Source organism: Bombus terrestris, chromosome 17 (genome assembly GCF_910591885.1).
Source record: "Bombus terrestris chromosome 17, iyBomTerr1.2, whole genome shotgun sequence".
Lineage (NCBI taxonomy): Eukaryota > Metazoa > Arthropoda > Insecta > Hymenoptera > Apidae > Bombus > Bombus terrestris.
The window spans coordinates 3,260,175-3,282,194 of NC_063285.1; the positions used below are offsets into that span (position 1 = coordinate 3,260,175).

General features: G+C 39.9%; 1 protein-coding gene across 1 annotated transcript; it reads left to right on the forward strand.

Moving 5' to 3' along the window:
* Nucleotides 1-8,374: 8,374 nt before the first annotated feature.
* Nucleotides 8,375-14,066, forward strand: LOC125386770 (transposable element Tc1 transposase). Its single transcript, XM_048413898.1, has 3 exons — nt 8,375-8,664; nt 13,283-13,396; nt 13,601-14,066. Exons 1-3 carry the CDS (start codon nt 8,375-8,377, stop codon nt 14,064-14,066), a joined length of 870 nt encoding a protein of 289 aa, XP_048269855.1.
* The last annotated feature ends 7,954 nt before the right edge of the window (nt 14,067-22,020 follow it).

Consider the following 22,020-nt stretch of genomic DNA (forward strand, 5'->3'; position numbering starts at 1 on the left):
ACCTATTTGGACAGTTAGTTAAGCCATAAAGAAACTAGTACAATATAATTTAGCTAAACTATAAAGGAACGAAATACTAGTTATATCAAGTTTAACATTAGGAAAACTCAATATTTTAGATCCACCCGAGGACGTGTGATAGTCAGAATGGCCGTGTCGGAGATGAAAGAACACCGGAGCCTCCCCTTTGGAGCGGTGGGAGGACCCCTTTAGCGCTGTAACCCAGATTTCATCATAGCCGCACTAAGAAACTGTTGTAATTCGATCCGACTGTACTTATTCGAAATTTATGATAGTGAGCTCGGGCTCGAGGTGACAACCGGTCGCCGAACGTAGTCGCGGTCAAGGGATGAACGTTTTGTCTAACAAAGGCATGAAGTAATTCTATAGCTCTCCTTAAAAGAAATACTTGGGACGGGGCACGACGGTAAACATTTCAACGATTTCTGTCCCGTGGCTCGCCACACGCAGACTTTGTCCTTCGGGTAAGACGATTGCCAGATGCCAACGCATCTTCACAGTATATGTTTAGCTGGGCGAGGACCCGCTACGAATATTAAATTTCAATTACACAAAGTCTCTCAAATAGACAAATGGCCCGTGCCCCAACTACGGGAAGATAAGAGAAATCTATCCTTCCACGAACGACGCTTCTCGCTAGCAACTCTCCCCAAGGACAGCTAATATCTTTCTCTAACCACCAACATGGAAATTGACCAATTAACAGCAACGTCAATTTCCCTCACCCTTCGAGCGAAGACTTTTCTCCGCGAATCCGATGATCTCGTGCCCTTAGGCACACCCGTCATAGTTTTCTTCGACAGCATCACCGCGACGGAGAGACACTCCCCGGTACGATCTCGACGACGATTCAAGTAACTCTCGGATACGTAGTGATTGCCCCACGCATTAACATTGAGTACAACTTAGACGCTAAAGAAGAGTAGAGTTCGTCATCCCGATGACCGTGGATTCGTTATTGAGCCTAGGATCATTGTCATTAGCTTCTCGAGTGTCAATTTATCGCGATTACTTGTCCAATTCCAACATGGTCATGTTTGCACTAGTAAATATCTCCTCTATTGCATAGTGATCACGTCTAGTGTCAATAGGGATTCGTTTACGCCCTCAACCCTAACTCTAATCGTAACGTCAACCCGACATATATATATATCGGAGATGGAGAGACACCGGAGCCTTCCGTCGAAACCGGGGAAAAACCCCTAATATTGTAGTTTGGATTCCACCATAGCCGTAGTTAAACAATCACCGTCCTTCAGCCCGATTGTAATTGCCTGCAATCTATGAGAATGAGTTTGGGTTCGAGGTGACAACCAGTCACCGAACGTAGCCGCAGTCAAGGGACGAACATTTTTCTAACAAAGTCATGAAAAAGTCTATAGCCCTCCATAAAAAGAAATAGTTGTAACGGCACTCGACAGTAAGCATACTAACGGTTTCTGTCTCATGGCTCGTCATAAGCAGACCCTATTCTATGGGTAGGTCGATTGCCGGTTGTCGAGACATATTCGCAAAACATCGGCAGCCAGCCTAATGACCCGTCATAAACCTTAAACCTTAATTAACGAAAATAGGCAAATAGTCTTTTCCGTGAAGGACACTTCCAAAGACTGACCAATTAACAACAACGGCAATTTCCCTCACTCTCCGAACGAAGACTTGTCTCCAAGAGTCTGCTGTCTGCCGCAAGAAGATGCGGACCGAAAAGCAGAAGGAGACAAGGCGCCGGAAATGGAGCCGACCAGCCACATCATCCAAGGTGTTTTGCTTAAGGTGCCGTGCGGACGGCCATATCGCACCCAATTGTCCGTTACGGGAGGATAAGAGAAGCGGTCACAACAAGGAACGGCGAGTCGACTCCTGCGTGGTGGAGGCTCCAACCGGTAAATTAAGTCACCAGGGTGAGTCGTTCCCATTTTGCTTCGATTCTGGAGCCGAGTGCTCATTAATTAAGGAATCCGCTGCCTCGAAATTTTCTGGCAAAAGAACCACCGATGTAGTAGTAATGCCAGGGATAGGAAATACGTGTGTTAAGAGTACATCTCAGATTTTATCCACTGTGTGTATCAACGGTTTTACGTTGGAGATAACTTTTCACGTTCTCCCTGATAAATACTTGAAATACGATATCATGATCGGTCGCGAAATTTTAAGTCAGGGCTTCGACGTGCATATCACGCGCACTAGTCTCGATATTTGCAAAACGAAGGTAGTCAATGTCTGTGATAGAACCGCCGAAAAAGAGATCGATCTTAACGAAGTAGACACTGAGGTAATTGGTAGTGATAAAGGTCGTATGATTTCTATTCTAGAAAAGTTTAAAAACTCATTTATCACGGGTTTTCCGCGTACACGCGTAAACACAGGCCAGCTAGAAATAAGGCTAATCGACCCCAACGTCACTGTCCAAAGATGCCCTTACAGACTTAGCGAGGATGAGCGTAGGACGGTACGAGAAAGAATCGGTGAACTGATTAAAGCTAACATCATAAGACCCAGTAATTCGCCATTTGCGAGCCCGATGATGCTCGTGAAGAAAAAAAACGGCTTAGATAGACTGTCCGTGGACTTCCGAGCGCTAAATAAGAATACGGTCGCAGATCGGTATCCTCTACCCCTTATCGCAGATCAAATCGCGAGATTGCAGAACGCGAAATACTTCATTAGCCTGGATATGGCCAGCGGGTTTCATCAGATTCCCATACATCCCAATTCAACGGTGTATAATGCGTTCGTTACACCCGACCGACAATATGAGTATGTAACGATGCCGTTTGGATTGAAAAGTTGCAATCGGTAACAACAAGAAATTCCCGTCCATGTAGATAGTGACGGAAATGCTTGACGGCGTTTACGACTGCCAACGTCTCTAGCTCGTAGGAATGATATCTAGATTCCGTAGGGGTAGTTCTTTTACTGTAGTACTCGATCACTCTATTCTTACCTTCGACTTTATGCATCAAGATCGCCCCGTAACCCTCCGAACTAGCGTCAGTATGTAGCTCAATGGGGTAATTAGGGTCGAATATCATCAGTACCGGCGCGTCTGTCAGGACGGAAACTATCTGTTGCCTGATTTTCTCGTGCCTATCTGACCATGTTATGTTTTTGCTACCTGAAGTGAGCGCATACAGGGGTTTCATCGTCTGTGAGAACTTGGGGACGAACTTACGGAAGTAGGAAGCTAACCCAATAAACTGTCTGAGCTGAGTGACCGTCGTTGGCGCAGGTAAGGAACTTAAGGCGTGTATTTTACCCGGGTTGGGGCGAACTTCCCCATTATGAATCACGTACCCCAAATAAAGTACCGACGTCCTCAAGAAGGAACACTTCGCGAAATTGAACGAAAATCCGGCTTTCACAAGGGTATCCAATACATTGTTCAGTCTTTCTAAAGCTTGGTCTACAGAGTCGGCAATAATTAGGACGTCATCCAAGTAGACAACGACGTAGGAATACGCAAGGTCGCCCAGGGCATTGAAAATGGCCCTCTGAAAAACGGACGGTGCATTTTTCAATCCGAACGGCATCGTTACGTACTCGTACTGCCCGTCGGGTGTAACGAACGCCGTGTATTCCACCGAATTGGGGTGTATAGGAATTTGGTGGAACCCGCTGACCATGTCCAGGCTAATGAAGTATTTCGCCGTGTGTAACCTCGCGATTTGATCCGCGATAAGGGGTGGGGGGTACCGTTCCGCGACCGTATTCTTATTTAACGCTCGAAAATCTACGCACAATCTATCCGAACCGTCCTTTTTCTTCGCGAGTAGCATAGGGCTCGCGAACGGCGAATTGCTAGGTCTTATAATGTTAGCTCTGAGTAGTTCGCTGATTCGCGCTCGTACGATTCTCCGCTCTTCCTCGCTAAGTCTATAGGGGCTTCTTTGGACGGTGATGTTAGGGTCGATCAACCGTATTTCTAATTGGCCCGTATTTACGCGGGTACGTGGGAAACCCGTGATGAACGAGTTTTTGAATCTGTCGAGAATGGAAATCAATCGGTCTTTATCGTCGCCGAGTAGCTCGGTGTCTACATCATTGAGATCGATCGCAGGTTCGGCGATATTATTACAGACATTAACCGTTTTCGACTTACAAATATCGAGGCTATTGCGCGTCATGTGTACGTCGAAGCCTTGGCTTAAAATTTCGCAACCAATAATGATATCGTGTTTTAAGTAATTGTCAGCAAGGACGTGAAAAATTATCTTCAGTGTAAGACCGCTGATACATACGGCGGACAGAATTTGGGTCGTACTCTTAACGCAAGTGTTCCCAATTCCTCGCATTACTACTATCTCGGTCGTTCTCTTGCCGGAAAATTTTGAAGCTATCGATTCTTTGATTAATGAGCATTCAGCTCCGGAATCAAAGCAAAACAGGAACGACTCACCCTGGTGACTTAATTTACCGGTCGGGGCCTCCACCACGCAGAAGTTAACCTGGCGCTCCTCTTTCGTAGCAGGGTTTCCTCTACGTAAGGTCGGGCAGTTGGGCGCGATGTGGCCCTCCTCGTTACACCTGTAGCAGGACACCTTCGAAGACGTGGCAGCCTGGTTTTCCCCTAGTTTTCGATTGCGTTTCTCCGCCTCCAGTCTTGTCCTCCCGCGGCACTCAGATGCTTTATGTCCGTGTCTACCACAGTGGTAGCACTTGTGTCGGGAGTCAGAAGGCTTATGCCGTTTAGCTTCGGGACCCGTGGAGGAGCTACTTACTGAAGACGCCGGCCTCTTCACCGAATCGTAGAGCACTGTCATTTCGCTTGTGAACTGGTCCTCGGTCTTGATATCGCTTGTGAGTGCTATCCGTAAGACGCGCTGGTCCTGTGAACCTATATGGAGGAGCACGGCAGCGTTGACTATCTCGTCCTTGGTACACCTTTCCTACCTCGCCATCAGGAAGAAACGTAAACGGCTACTGTAATCTCCCAGGGTTTCACCCTCCAGTCGTGCTCCATTTTTCATCTTCCATAGCGCCGTGGCAACTGTTTCTTTCCCACCATAGCGTATAAGGAAACGGTCTTTAAACTTTGGCCAAGAGGAAACTTGAGTAGCAGGTACTTGCGTAAGCCACTGCGCTGCCGAGCTTTCTAGAGCGGCACTCAAGGCACAAAGTAGCGCACTGCCTTGCAAAGGTTTTTCTTCCATGATCACGTCAACAGTCGCACACCATGCGGCTGGGTCGAAACCCAAGCTTCCGGGGTTAAAACGTGGAAGCGGTACGGTCGTAAATGTTTCACTCGGTCTTTGCTCTCGCGACTGAGTCATCTGGCGCATGATGCCCATAAGTTGTTCCATCGTTACGTATGGCCCTGATCCCACTTCTGATGTCGGATTGAAGTCAGGATTAAGGAGATGGGCGTTTAATGAATTTTCATTAGAATTAGCCATTGTCGTGATACAACGAAGAGTTTATTAGCACAGACTTATTAACAAGATTAAGCACTCGTAGCACTAGTGATAATGACCTTAGGTTCGAAACGAATCCGCGGTCACAGGATGATAAACGTATGTTCTCGCACAGTTCAAGTCTAACTCTTTGTTAACTAGATGTGAGGTATTCACTGGTTGTAAGGTGGCACTGTCATTCGTCGATGAGATCGTACGAAAGAATGAATCTCCGTCTCGACGATGCCGTCGAGGAGAACTATAATGGGTGTGTCTAAGGACATGAGATCCTCGGATTCGTCAACGAAAGCTTTCGTTCCAAAGGTGAGGGAAATGAGCGCTGTCGCTAATTGGTCGATCTCCATATCGGCGTTTTGAAAGAGATGCTGGCCGCCCTTAAGGGGAGGTTGTTGACGGGGGCATCGTTCGTGGAAGATAGGCTTCTCCTATCTTCCCGTAGTTGCGACAACGACTGTTTGTCTAAATGAAGAACTTTGCTTGACTAAATCTTAAGATTTATTGCGGGTCCTCACGTTAGCTAAACATACTGCAGAGGTATATTGACATCTGGAGATCATCTTACCCGAAGGATAGGATCTGCGTGTGGCGAGCCACGGAACAGAAACCTTTGAAATATTTACTGCCACGTGTCGCTACGGCTATTTCTTTTAAGGAGAGGTATAGAGTTACCCTGTGCCTTTGTTAGATAAAACGTTCATCCCTTTGACCGCGGCTACGTTCGGCGACTAATTGTCGCCTCGAGCCCAAGGTCATGATCATAAATCTCGAACAATCGGAGCGACATTTGTTTATGCTAAGTTACAAAGTTACGGTATTCCCGCGAATCCAAGGAGGGGTTCCGATATTCTTTCATCTCCGACATATATATATATAATTAGTATTAGAAAAATTTTAACTTCCACTAATAAATTTACAATTTATTTCTTTTTCAGACATAATACTTTAATATTTAAATATAAAGATTTTAAGTTAATTTCTAAAACTATTAATCTTCAAAATTAAAAATATAAAATAAATTTATAAATCTTAATAAAAAAATGGTTAATATCAACTGTATTTTCGAGCTATCGCGGGGAGACGCGGTCGTTAGAATACGCGTCAACGGGAGTCGTAAATTCCCGCTACAATTAGAATAATCGACATCACGAATAGTTCGATCACCGTATTTCGGTTAGGATAATAGGGGTAGTTGTGGTATAACACTGTGATTCACAGAGTTATAAAAAATATATATTTTTCCAACGATTTATACAATCACATAAAATAATAACGTCGTTACTTAAGATACCGATAGCGAAGAGAAGGATTATTCTTAGAAGAGAGAGTTCGTGTACAAGGGCGACTGATTAGTCGATTGACGTGTATAAAGAAGATTGACCGGGTGACCGAATGAGTAAGACTGACTCTTTGCTCTCGTGCAATTGCGGAGGAAAGCTCGTGTGGGTGTGGTTTTTTGGGTGAAGAAAACGGATTCGTTGCTCACACTTTTCGTTCGTGAAGTGAGGGCAATGATCTGCGATATCCATTGGTTAGTCGATGTTGATGAGTGATGAGAGGGGACGGAACCTCCTACTACTGTTGCCAGTTTGATGCCTTTGTTTTTTGGGAAACCCGACTTTTCCGTTAGGCATTTCCATCTTACGTTAGGCCACTACCCGCTTTCTCCGGAATTCTTAAGAGCGCGTAATAAACCCAAGGACCTTTCTAAAAAACCAGCTGAAAACACTTCTAGAATTAGAAAGTCTTTTCTGGCAAACAGATGTGCTTAGACCATGTGTGCGAACAATGCAGCTAGAATTGCAACTTTATGGTGAGTCCTTGGGCCTATGGAGTGTTCGAAGGACGACACGTAGACCATTGGTTGGCAAGCCGCGCGGGATGGCGTGCAGATGTGTTGCGCGGCGGAACATCAACTAACCACAAAAATATTGGAATAATATATTTTATTTTCGCTATTTGATCAGGAATAATTGGTTCATTTGTAAGTTTATTAATTCGAACAGAATTAAGTCATCCAGGTATACGAATTAATAGTGATCAAATTTATAATTCTTTAGTTACAAGACATGCATTTTTAATAATTTCTTTTATAGTTATACCATTTATAATTGGAGGATTTGGTAATTATTTAATCCCATTAATATTAGGTTCACCTGATACAGCTTTCCCACGCATAAATAATATTAGATTTTGACTTTTACCTCCATCATTATTTATGTTATTATTAAGAAATATATTTACACCTAATGTAGGTACAGGATGAACTGTATATCCACCTTTATCTTCATATCTATTTCATTCATCACCATCAGTTGATATTGCAATTATTTCCTTACACATAACAGGTATTTCTTCTATTAGTGGATCATTAAATTTTATTGTAACTATTATAATAATAAAAAATTTTTCATTAAATTATTATCAAATTAATTTATTTTCATGATCAATGTGTATTACAGTTATGTTATTAATTTTATCTTTACCAGTATTAGCTGGAGCTATTACTATACTATTATTTGTTGAGAAATGCTCAGTTGGTATGACCGCTAGTTACTAAAAGGTTACTAGGGTCATGTTGGTACGACTCCTGACGACGCTCTTTTGTCTTAGGAGTCGACCGCGTGTTATTTGCTAAGACGCATCCCGAGTGATTAGACGCTTGCTGTGTGATTTGGCGTTTTGTATAAGAAAGAAAATAAAAGGTGTGATAACCAATCCGAGTGGATCAGCTTGATTATCAACCCCAACCTATATAAAATAACAGGTTATGGGCCCAGGGCAGTAAACTGCGGCAAGAGAGACATATATTTTTGAGTTTTCAATTTTTTTTGTGAAATTATCCGAGGAGAAAGCACACTATGTCCGACCAAGAAAGCATGGCCGATGTGGACAAGGAGATGAATCCAATCTTGAAGAAAGGAAATTACGAGTACTGGAGAACAATGACGGAAGCTTCGTTGGTCTTTCTGGGCTGCTGGGATGCCGTACAGCCAGGATTTACGCCAGCGGAAATGATGAAGCCAGAATGCATAAAGATGGACATCAAAGCACGTGCGTATATTTTCCGGCATGTACGCCGCCAATACCTTGGGGATATCAGAACCCTGAAAACAGCAAGAGAGTGCTGGAAGGCATTAGACGATATCCACGGGAGATCCACGTCGATGGACATTGTATTATGCATGCGAGAACTAGGAACAATGGAGAAGACCCCTAGCATGGATGTGTCCGAGTATTGCGGGAGAATACAAGATCTATGCGACAAATTATCCAGCGTTTTTTTTTTTTATTTATTTCTTGAAATTCACAATTTGTCCAATTTGGACATTTGATGGAATTTTTTAACAGTTAAATTAGCATGTTGGTGGCTACCCCTAGCGGGGAACCATCCTCGTGTTTGCTAGGTTATGTCCTTTATAAGGTCTGCTGGGTGCTTCCTTTTTAGTCTTCTGTCCATGTTTATGGTTTTGTACGTTTCCGCAGCTAGCCGGTTTGGGTGTGTTGCTATTCTTGATTTGTATTTTTCTGAGTATCTGCTAATTTCTTCCTTGACCGTTGGGATTCCCAGATCCCTGCATAGTACTCATTTCTAACATACCATGGGGCGTTTACTATTGTTCTAAGGATTTTAGCCTGTATAACCTCTATTTTGTTTATATGGCTGATTGCTGCCGTCCCCCATAATGGTATTCCGTACGCCCTGATTGGTTTTATGATCGTTTTATATATTTTCAATTTATTTTCTATGCTTAATTTGGATTTTCGGCTTGTTAGCCAATGCATTTGTCTCCTTGTTTTCTGTATTTTTTCTACTATTGATTTGACATGTAGTTTCCATGTGAGTTGTGTATCTAAGTGGAGTCCTAGGTATTTGACATGCTGTGTTTGTGTTATATGCGTGTCGTTCAGGAGGATGTTTGATGGTATCCTTTTTCGTAGCGTGAATGTAATATGGTTGCATTTATTGGGGTTTGCTTTTATTTGTTTTTCTTGTAGCCACTTTTCTATTTTTATGATATGTTCTTGTAGTAATTTGACTACCGTTTCTGGGTTCGTATGCCTGACTAGTATAGCTGTGTCGTCCGCGAATGTCAGTACTGTGCTATTGGTAGCTGTTGGTACGTTCGCCGTGTATAACGTGTATCGTATTGGGCCTAGGACGCTTCCTTGTGGTACCCCGGCCTTGATGTCTTTAACTTGAGAATATGTGTCCTTGATTTTTATTACGAAGGTTCTGCTGCTTAGGTAGGATTTTATTAATTGGTGTATTTGCTCCGGGAATTGTTTCCTAATTGTTTGTAGTAGACTTTCATGGTTAATTTTATCGAATGCTTTCTCTATGTCTATAAAGAGGGCTGTGCAGTATCCCTTGTTTTCTAGTGCTACTATTATTTCGTTTATAAGCCTGTGCATTTGCTCTATCGTGGAGTGTTTGTTTCTGAAACCAAATTGGTGATCCGGTATTAGTTTTTTTTGTCTCTACTATTGTTTTTATCTGGCAATATATTATTTTTCCAGTATTTTGGAAAATATTGGAAGCAGTGATATTGGTCTGTAAGATGCAGTTTGGTGCGGGTCTTTGCCTGGTTTATGTAACATTTTGATCTGTGCTAATTTCCATGGTTTGGGGAAGTATTGAATTCTTAGAATTGCATTGAATATTATTGTCATTAGTCTTATTGCTTTTGGCGGAAGGTTTTTTAAGATTTAGCATTGATTAGGTCGATTCCTGGCGCTTTGTTGTTTTTTGTTTTATCAATTATGTTTCTAACTTCTTGTGTTGATGTTTTAGGTATGGTGTATTCCTTGTCGGATGTGGTAGTAGTGGTTTGCGGATCCTCCTCCGTATGTCTTTTGAGGTTGCTGTTGTTGATAATGTGTGGTGTGAATGTGTTGCAGAGGTGGTTGGAGAATTCTTCAGCTTGTTCTCGTTGCTTCTTGCCTATGTGTTATCTGCTTTTCTGATTACTGGGACGGGTATTATTGGCTTCCGTATTTTTTTCGTGGCTTTCCATAGTGAGTAGTTGGTGTTCTCGTGTGTGGAGAGTGTACCTATGAACTTTGCGAATTCGTTATCGTTGTGCTCCTTTATTTTGTTTTTTTATTTCCTTTACAAGTTTGTTTAAGTGTTTTTTGTTTTCTCGAGTTCTGTATTTTTGCCATTTTGCTTTTGCTTTTCTGTTTTCTCTAATTTTGTCGAGTATTTCTTGCGGGATTGTTATTGTTTGTCTGCTGGTTGATTAGGGTGTAGTGGTTGTCCTTGCTGCTTCTTGAATAGTTGCTGTCAATGTTGCTACTGCCTGTTCTATGTGTTCAGGAGTTTTCAACGGGATGTTGCAGTTTATATTGTTTTCTATTATTTCTTTGAAAGTTTGCCATTTGGTGGTTTTATTGCATAGTGTTTCTGGTTTGCTATAGAGTATTGGTTTGTTTCTGTATTCAATTATTATGGGTGTATGATCGGAGCTGAGCTCGAGGTTGGGTGTTATTTTTAGTTTATTTGTGTTTAGTTCCCTTGTAACTGCAAAGTCCAGAAGATCTGGTTTTTTGTTCAGGTCAGTCTGCCAATATGTTGGTGTTCCTGTGGATAATATATTGAGGTTATTATTTCTAATGTATTTTTCCAGTGTTCTGCCTCGAGGTGTAGGTCTTGACCCCCATAGCGTGTGCTTTGAGTTGTAGTCTCCCCCTGCGATTTACTTGTCCCCTAGGTCCTGGAAGTATTCTTCCCACATTTGTGATGTTATTTTGTGTCACGGAGGCACATATACTGCTGACAACTGGAAGTAGTTGTTGCTAGTTTGAACTGTAACGGTGGTTGCTTCTAAATATTCTTTGTTAACTTGGCTGTGTAGATAATGTTTGATATCGTTTCTGACTATCACTACTGTCCCTCCGTGAGCTTTTCCTGAGGGGTGTTTGGTATCATATATGGTGTAGTATGGTATTTTCAAGTAGCTTTTTGTAGTGAAGTGTGTTTCTGAGACAAGTAGTATGTCTATATTATTATTGTATATGAATGTTTTAATTTCGAGGGCCCGTTGTTGTAGGCCGTTTGAGTTCCAGGCTGCTATTTTTAGAGTGTCCGTTTTTATTTTTTGCTTAGCACGTTTGTAATTAGTTGTAGCATGACTGTGATTTGTTGGGTTTGCTGTTTGAGTACTGCGTTTTGTTCGCTTATCATTCTGGTTAGCATTTCGGTGTTCTTTATGGATTGTTTGAGCAGTTCTTTGATTTCTGCAGTGTCATTGTTACTATTGCTGTGGTATTGGTTGTCTGTATGTGTCGATTGGCTGGTTACTTGAGCGTAGCTTAGACTGCCAATGGTGTTGGTGCTGATGGGTTTGGTGTTTGTTGCTTGCTCTGTATTTGGTGTTATTTCGGGTTTTGTGCTGTCCTGTTGGGCTTGTATGTTAGTGATTGTCCTGCTTCGTAGAGGCGGGAACAGTTTGCGTTGTAATTGTTTCTTAGCTTCGCAACCTTTATAACTGGCTGGGTGTTTTCCGTTGCAGTTGTAGCATCTAACCTCCTCTATTTTTCCCGTGGATCGGCAGTGTATCGTAAGATGATTTTTTGCGCATTTAACGCATGCCGGGCTTCTATTGCAATAGTTTTTTGTGCGGCCGTATTGCTGGCACCTTATGCATTGTGGGATATCTTTTTTATGTCTAAGTGGCTCCTCTTTTACTACTGTGTTTAGTAATTTTTCTATATCGTATATGTCTTTGTTGTTGTTTCTAGGTTCTAGTTCGACTAGGAATAGCAGTAATGGTTGTTTGGTATCGTGTTTGTTAATGGTATTAATTGTCCTTACCTGGTGTCCGGTTTTTTGCAAGTTCTTCGCTTATTTTTTCGGTATTTGGTTTTGGGTGTAATCCCCTGATTACTGCTTTGTAGCTGTTGTCGGTTTTGAGCTAAAAGATGTGATACGCTGCGTTTTTTCCCTTTAGTGATCTTGTCACTTTTCTGAATATTTCCGGGGTGTTGGTTTGCACTTTCACCTGGTCTATTTTTATCTGTTTGATAACATAGTTATCTTTCCCTGCAGTGTTATTTAGTAGTTCGATGAGGGAGTCAATTATTTTCGCATCAATGTATATCGGTGGTGGTTTAGGAATGCGGTTTGTCGGACTTTCCGTTGCGTCCGTTGCTGCCACTTCTGGCAGTGCGCTGAATGGATTATGCAATTTGATATCTTAAAATCATTGTTTCTTTTCCAGTGTTTCAGTTTTCCACGCGCTTGCGAACGGGGTTACCTTGCGTTTTTTGCTGGAAGTTGCCACCGTCCAGCTTTCTTCGTGGTGTATTGGTACGTTTTCCTCTCCGTCAGATTGTGTTGTTTCCATGATATCGTCTTTTTTCTCTACATATGTAGAGTCTGTAGCTCTATTTATAAAATATGTGTCTCCTGCGTTGGTTATTTTTATTGGTGGAATCTGCATGATTCCACGTTTTGTCAATGGGCGTTTACTTTGTCGCTTTCTCTTCCCTCTTGCCGCACTTTCACTGGAGCACTGTTGCGCACGTCCGTTTAGGTCGCCTGCCCAGGCGGAACTGAGTAGTAAACCTGATTACAAATATCTTATACGCATATTGTTTTTCTATTCGGTTTGTCTCTTTGGAATAACATAACTGTATGTTTGACCTTCGTAACCTCAGATCGTGAGTTATTAAATACAAACAATGCAGGAGTTACAACAGTTAGTTACCGCTTAGCACTTGTAAACAGTGGACATTAGTTTATGACGATCTGTATAAAATCTGAATATGAGTACAGTTTATGAACATTTTGATTCTGGAGTGTCAAAATCATTGTTTAGTGTACCTTTTATTGCTTAAAATTCGTTTAGGTGGAAACAGATTATGGATAAATCAAAGAATTTACTTGAATACGAAAGAGAACAAATTGTACGGTTGCGAAAGCAAAGTGAAACCTTCACGGAAATGGCAAATATAGCGAACAGGTCAGAAACGGCTTGTAAGTAAGCTGGGTATAAATTTTTAAAAGCAGATATGTATTGGGATCAACCGAAAAACAGAAGATCGCGGAAAACAACGCCGAATATGGATCAACGGATTCATCGATTAAGCTAAAAGGATCGTTTTCGTGGTGCAAATAATATTGCTGCGGAGATAAACCATAATAACGATACACAAATTCGTGCTAGAACTGTTAGAAGAAGATTAGAAGACTTTAACTTAAGAGGACGAAAACCCCAAAAGAAGCCACTGCTGAGTTCTAGGAATCGAAAAAGACGACTTACCTTTGCTACAGCTCATAAGCATTGGACAAGTGATGATTGGCAGAAGGTATTGTTTTCAGACGAATCGAAATTCAATCCTTCTGACGGGATACGGTATATTAGACGTCGAATTGACGGAAATTTGAAATTTGGCGTTTTAAACACTCTTAAACGTGGTGGCGGGAACGTTGTGGTGTGGGCGTGTTTTTCTCGAGGCGGCCCTGGTCCGATATGTCGTATTGATGGAATTAAAACAATACTCTACGAGGAGAACTTAAATGGACAGACTGTAGACATTAGGTGGAGATACAACATGGCCCTCTCCCAAAATGACACAGAATACAATCACAGAAAAAACATAAAAAAATATTGCTGGATACCGGAACCATAATAAAAAAAAAAAATAACAAGAGAAAGAGCCACAAAACGGCAACGCTCAAATCTCCCTCCGTGTAAAATAGTGTAATTATTGTAAAGATTGTAAATATTCTAAATATTTCTACAGGATACCCCTTCCTTCTCCTCAGCCACAGCCCACAGCCCCTCCGAAACCAAAAGTAGAAGTGTCCTGTTTTTGCGACCAGGTTTTCAGGACAGGAATAGGAAGAAAATAACAATATCGTATATAAGCACCACCCCATAGCGACTTAAATCTAATTTAAAAATAGTAAGCTAACAAATGTAATTTCGACACACAAAACATTGTATGGCTATCTCCGTTGGCTCGTACCGTCACGTATCGGTACTTTTGCCTAAACCACCCCACAACCAAAGTTCATTGTTTATTGTGGACAACACACCAATGTAATACTCATCTACTGGTCAATAAACGTTATAAAAAAAAAAGTTATAAAAAAAGCACTCGTTCTCGTACGATCACGAAAGTTAAGCAGCGCCGGGCACGGATAGTACCTGGATATGCGACCGCCTGGGAACTCTGTATGGTGTTGGCCCTTTTTGTTATTTTTCCAATCTTTTTTTTTTCTTTTTTTTTTGATAATCTATTTTTAATCAGTTCTGCCTGAGCAGCCGAGTTAAACGGACGTGCGAAACAGTGCTTCAGTGAAAGTGCGGCAAGAGGGAAAATGCAGATTCCACCAATAAAAATTACAAGTAAAGGCAAAACATACTATGTAAACAGAGCCACAGATTCTACCAACAATAGACAACCAATAAACGGAGAACACGGAAATACAGATACAAACGAAACAAACATGGAAATAACGCAAGACAATGACGAGAACAATGAACCAACACACCATGACGAAAGCTGAAAGGTGGCAACTTCTAACAAAAAACGAAAAGTAACATCGTGCACAAGCGGCAGGAAAGCTTGAATAGCAGATAAACAACAATAGCTACAAGAAATCACGCTCCGTAACTCATTTAGCGCACTGCCAGAAGAGACAGTAACAGACCCAACTAAAAAATCAACAACCCGCATCGCTAAACCACCGCCAATCTACATTGATGCTAAAATAATAAACCCCCTCATTGAGCTACTAAACAACACAGCAGAGAAAGAAAACTACACTATAAAACAGATAAAAGTAGACCAGGTCAAAGTTCAAACCAACACTCCAGAAACATTTAGAAAAGTGACAAAAACACTAAAGGAGAAAAACGCAGGGTATCACACTTACCAACTCAAAGCCGACAAAAGTTACAAAATAGTAATCAGGGGATTACACCCAAAAACAAACACCGACAACATAAGCGAGGAACTAGCAAAAATCTGACACCAGGTAAGATCAATAAACAACATAACCAGATACGATACTAAACAGCCATTACCGCTATTTTTAATAAAGCTAGAATCTAAAAACAGCAACAAATATATATAAGAAATTTAAAAAGTTCTAAACACAATAGTAACAGTGGAGCTACCTAGACATAAAAAAAATATAGCGCAATGCATACGGTGTCAGCAATATGGAACATAAAAAGTTACTACAATAGAAACCCGGCGCGTGTCAATTGCACAGAAACGCACCTAACAATAAACTGTCCATACGTAGGAAAAATAAACGAAGTAAAATGCTTCAACTGCAATGGAAACCACCCAGCTAGTTACAAAGGTTGGGTAGTCAGAAAACAACTTCAACGCAAACTGTTTCCGCCGCTACGAAATAAGACAGTACAAAAACTGAGACAACAGCAAATTCACAGCACGCAATGAACATTAACCACAATAACACTAACACCTTTAGTAGCCGAAGCTATGCGCAAGTAATCAACCAATCGCCATCTTCTGACAACCAAAATCACAACAACATCAGCAACGACACTACAGAAATCAAGGAACTACTCAAACAATCCATCAAAAACACCGAAATGCTAACCAGACTGATAAGCGAACAAAACGCAGTTCTCAGACAGCAAACGCAACAAATCACAGTCATGCTACAACTGTTTATATACATGCTGAGCAAAAAATAAAAACGGACACGTTGAAAATAGCAGCCTGGAACTCAAACGGCCTACAACAACGGGCCCTAGAAACTTAAACATTCCTGTATAACAACAATATCGACATATTACTTGTTTCAAACATACACTTCACTCCAAAAAGTTACATAAAAATATCATACTACACCATACATGATACTAAACATCCCTCAGGAAAAGCACACGGAGGGACCGCAGTAATAATAAGAAACGATATCAAACACCATTTACACAGCTAAGATAATAAGGAATATATACGAGCAACCACCGTTACAGTTCAAACTAGCAGCAACTACTTCCAGTTGCCAGCAGTATATGTATTTCCGCGACACAAAATAACATCACAAATGTGAGAGGAGTACTTCCAACACTTAGCGAACAAGTACATCGCAGCGGGAGACTACAACTTAAAACACACGTTATGGGGATCAAGACCTACACCTCGAGGTAGAACCCTGGAAAAATACATTAGAAATAATAACCTCAATATATTATCCACAGGAACACCAACATATTGGCCGACTGACCTGAACAAAAAACCAGATCTTCTGGACTTTGCAGTTACAAGGGAACTAAACACAAATAAACTAAAAATAACACCCAACCTCGAGCTCAGCTCCGATCATAGACCCATAATAATTGAATACAGAAACAAACCAATACTCTATAGCAAACCAGAAACACTATGCAATAAAACCACCAAATGGCAAACTTTCATAGAAATAATAGAAAGTAAAATAAACTGCAACATCCCGTTAAAAACTCCTGAACAGATAGAACAGGCAGTAGCATCATTGACAGCAACTATTCAAGAAGCAGCAAGGACAACCACTACACCCGAATCAACCAGCAGACAAACAAAAACAATTCCGCAAGAAATACTCGAAAAAATGAGAGAAAAAAGAAAGACGGACGCAAAATGCCAAAACATAGAACTCGAGAAAACAAAAAAACACCTAAACAAACTTGCAAAGGAATAAAAAATAAAAGAGCACAACAATAACGAATTCGCAAAGTTTATAGAGACACTCTCTGCACACAAGAATTCCAACTACTCTCTATGGAAAGCCAGTCCCAGCAACTAGAAAAGCATATAGCACATGGGCAAGAAGCAACGAAAAACAAGCTGAAGAATTCTCCAACCACCTTTGCAGCACATTTACACCACACAATATCAATAACAGCAACCTCAAATGCCATACGGATGAGAATGCGCAAACCACTAGTACCTCAACTGACAAGGAATACATCATACCTAAAACAACAGCACAAGAAATTAGAAACATAATCCATAAAAAAAAAAAAAAAAAAAACAACAAAGCACCAGGAGTCGACCTAACAATGGCAAAAGCTAGAAAAACCTTCCGCCAAAAGCGATAAGATTGATGACAATAATATTTCAATGCAATACTAAGAATCCAATGCTTTCCCTAACCATGGAAAGCCATGGAAACCAGGTAACCAAAATGTTACCTAAACCAGGCAAAGACCCATACCAAACTGCATGTTACAGACCAATATCACTGATTCCAGTATTTTCCAAAATACTGGAAAAAATAATATATTGCCTGATAAAAACAATAATAGAGACAAAAAAACTAATACCGGATCACCAATTTGGTTTCCGAAACAAACACTCCACGATAGAGCAAATGCACAGGCTTATAAACGAAATAATAGTAGCACTAGAAAACAAGGAATACTGCACAGTCCTCTTTATAAACATAGAGAAAGCATTCGATAAAATTAACCATGAAAGTCTACTACAAACAATTAGGAAACAATTCCCGGAGCAAATACACCAATTAATAAAATCCTACCTAAGCAGCAGAACCTTCGTAATAAAAATCAAGGACACATATTCTCAAGTTAAAGACTTCAAGGCCGGGGTACCACAAGGAAGCGTCCTAGGCCCAATACTATACACGTTATACACGGCGAACATACCAACAACTTCCAACAGCACAGTATTGACATTCGCGGACGACACAGCTATACTAGTCAGGCATACTAACCCAGAAACGGCAGTGAAAATACTACAAGAACATATCATAAAAATAGAAAATTGGCTACACGAAAAACAAATAAAAGCAAACCCCAATAAATGCAACCATATTACATTCACGCTACGAAAAAAGATACCACCAAACATCCTATTGAACGGCACGCATATAACACAAACAAAGCATGTCAAATACCTAGGACTCCACCTAGATACACATCTCACATGGAAACTACATATCAAATCAATGGTAGAAAAAATACATCAATAGTAGAAAACAAGGAGACAAATGCATTGGCTAACAAGCCGAAAATCCAAATTAAACATAGAAAATAAATTAAAAATATATAAAACGATCATAAAACCAATCAGGACGTACGGAATACCATTATGGGGGACGGCAGCAATGAGCCATATAAACAAAATAGAGGTAATACAGGCTAAAATCTTCAGAACAATAGTAAACGCCCCATGGTATGTTAGAAATGAGTACTATGCAGGGATCTGGGAATCCCAACGGTCAAGGAAGAAATTAGCAGATACTCAGAAAAATACAAATCAAGAATAGCAGCACACCTAAACCGGCTAGCAGCGGGAACGATCAACGCTTTAGATATGGAAAGGAAACACCCAGCAGACCTCACAAAGGTTATAACCTATCAGACGCGAGGATGGTACCCCGCTGGTGGTCACCCACATGGAAATAATACCGCTCAAAAATTCTTCCAAATGTCCAGATGGACAAATTGAAAATATAAAGAAATAAATGAAAAGAAAATATATTTTTAATAATCTACAATCTAAGCGTCGAAAAAAATAAATGTTTTGGTATTACACGACTATTAACTCACATTATATCGTTCTCTCATAGACGTACAAATAAATTGGCACATGTTTTAAAACTAAAAGAAGTCATGTTTCTTGATGTGCAAAAATTTTATTATAACGGATTGATATCGAAAATTGTTTTTCTATATTTTCGACTTTGAGTACACAGGGAACCACCATTTGGCTCGTACCACCGAATAGGGTACCCAAGTGCTAGCCCATTCAATCGATTGTCCTTTCACGTGTATGCGTACTCGACGAAACTTCAGCGTCCATTTTTTCAAAAACGTAAAACACGTGAAAACAAAAGACATGTAAACAAAAAATTTAATAACGAATCCTCTACATTCATAGAAACACTCCCTGCTCACGAGAATACCATCTACTTTCTATGAAAAGCGACGAACAAAATAAAGGAACCAATAAAACTAATCCCAGCAATCAGAAAAGCAGACAACAGATGGGCTAGAAGCATCGAAGAGTAAGCTTCACAATTCTCCAACCACTATTGTAACACATTTGCTCCATATAATACTAACAACAGTAAAACCAAATGTCATTCAGACGAAGACGCGCAAAATAATAGTACTCCAACTAACAAGCACTACACCATACCTAATACAACAGCACAAGAAATTTGAATCATAATCGAGAATACAAAAAACAATAAAGCACCAGGAGTCGACCTAATCAATGGTAAACTCCTGAAAAACCTTAAAGCAATACGTTTAATCGCAATAATATTCAATGCAATTTTAAGAATCCAATACTTTGCTAATCTATGAAAGCTAGTAGAGATCATAATGTTACCTAAGCCAGGCAAAGACCCACACCAAACTGCATCCTACAGACCAATATTATTACTGCCTGTGTTGTCCAAAATACTAGACACAATAATATACGATCGGCTAAAACCAACAATAGAGGAAAAAGAAATTAATATCAGATCACCAATTTGGATTCAGAAACAAACACTCTACGATGGAGCAAATTTTACTAACAATAGAAAAGAAACAATACTGTACAGCCATGCCATTCATGGGAGCATTGCCATTGAGAAAGCATTTGACAAAGCGAACCATGAATCGCATCTGCCACGCTGTTGATCGTTCAAGATGACGCTGAAGAATAACAGTTTGCTTCTTTTACCGAGTAGTTTATGACACTATTGGTCATTGAAGAGTTTTCGGGTCTAGACTCTTAGGTCTCGCTCAGCAGTGTCATAAATCCTTACCTATTCAGTAGTCTTGAACAGTATATTTGCATTTTTTTACATATTAATGAAATTTCATTGTAGTATGTATGTATAAAACTTGTGTAAAAAGATGATACTTTTTATGAAAGAATGAAAGATGAAAGTATTTTAACGTGTAAGAAGCAAAAAAATGTCTTATTCAAAGAGTATTCAAACTAAGAGTATTCATTTAATTCATTCAATACAAATTGTCTTACTTCTATGGGAGAAAGAAAGACTTTTAGTATTACGTTATTGATAAGTTTAAAAAATATACATAACCTTAATATTTTCATAGAAACAATAACATTTCAAAAATTTATTCACCCTATCGTAGCATGTATATGAAATAATTAATTATTTTCCTTTTCTGTCAATCTCACAAATCTGTTATCTATAAAAAAAGAGCATTAAGAATATCGGGAACACCTTGTATACTACCTGGTATCATTTTAAGTTAAAATATTTCCTTTTTCCTTAAATTGTTTAAAATATTGTATCTCATGAATTTATTTAGGTACTTCGTAGAAGAAAAGTTTGGTTCAAAATTTGTTGAATCCAGATCTCCACCTTTTCATAAATCCTTTGAAGAAACTAGTTCAATCACGCCTATATTTTTCATTCTCTCTCCAGGCGTTGATCCGTTGAAGGTAAGAAATTTATTCAATAACTACAAACATTCTTTACGCATAGCAGATCTGTTAATTTTTTTTATTTACATAACGTCACATCGGCTTATTAGTTATTAGCAACTATATAGTGTTGTGTTATCAATCGAGACAAAAATCCAGTAGTTTGTTTGTAGTCTACTGGGATAGTTTCCAAAAGCTTATCAAGATTCGTCTGGATGAGCTGTTTAAAAGTTTCTCAGCTTTAATCAATGAAATATTTATCGCAGGAAAGGAAAACAAAATTTGACTGAAGATTCGTAAAAATCTTTTGTGTTCTTTTTTGTTAAGTTCTTCGCGCCTCCAAGGTTCTGGGCTAAGTATCGTGCAGTCCCTTACAATCTGCTTACTAAAAGGCATCACTACTTTCCCCACTCCGTAACAAGATCCTTTAAACGAATTATACTCTTTATTCTTCTTCCCATTCGCAACGAGACGCGTGCAACCGCGAAGTTAAAATACGACTCTGCGACTACAAAGTATATGAAAACATACATATATATACGTGCTATGCACACGTGCGAAATAGTCGAATAGCGCGCGATTAAACGTCATTTTGCTGTTAGAATATCAGGAGGCCTTACTGAGAATTATTTATTTATTTATTTATTTATTCATTTATTTATTTAATGTATAGCACTATTAACTTATAATAATAATATATATAATGTATAATATTGTATGCAATATATAACGCTATATAGGGTGAAACTGTAGAAACGTTATCGACCCTCGGATTTCTATGATTTTTGGATATAATGTAGAAATATTTTGAACAACTTTTACCTATATACTATACTGTACATAAAGAGTGAATTTGTTTAGTTTTCAATATATTGGCAAGAAACTACCGGCTCAATTATAGTGTATTTCTGCCTATAGATGTTCATCGTGACACAGTATGCATCGGTCTGGTTGCCAGTCGCCGGTCACTTATTTTCTGTTTATTAACAATTATTTCATTATTTAACATTTGAATTCAATACATTGAAGATATTCACTTTTAATTGAGCTATGAGTTACGAGTTATAACAGACTCTTGTAGCCTCGCATGTGTACATTGTGCACGAAGCCTTTAAACTCGCCCGATCGTCGTTTTCAAAGAGAAGATAAGTGACCGACAATCGGCAACCAAACTAAAGCATACGCTGTCACGGTTGCACAA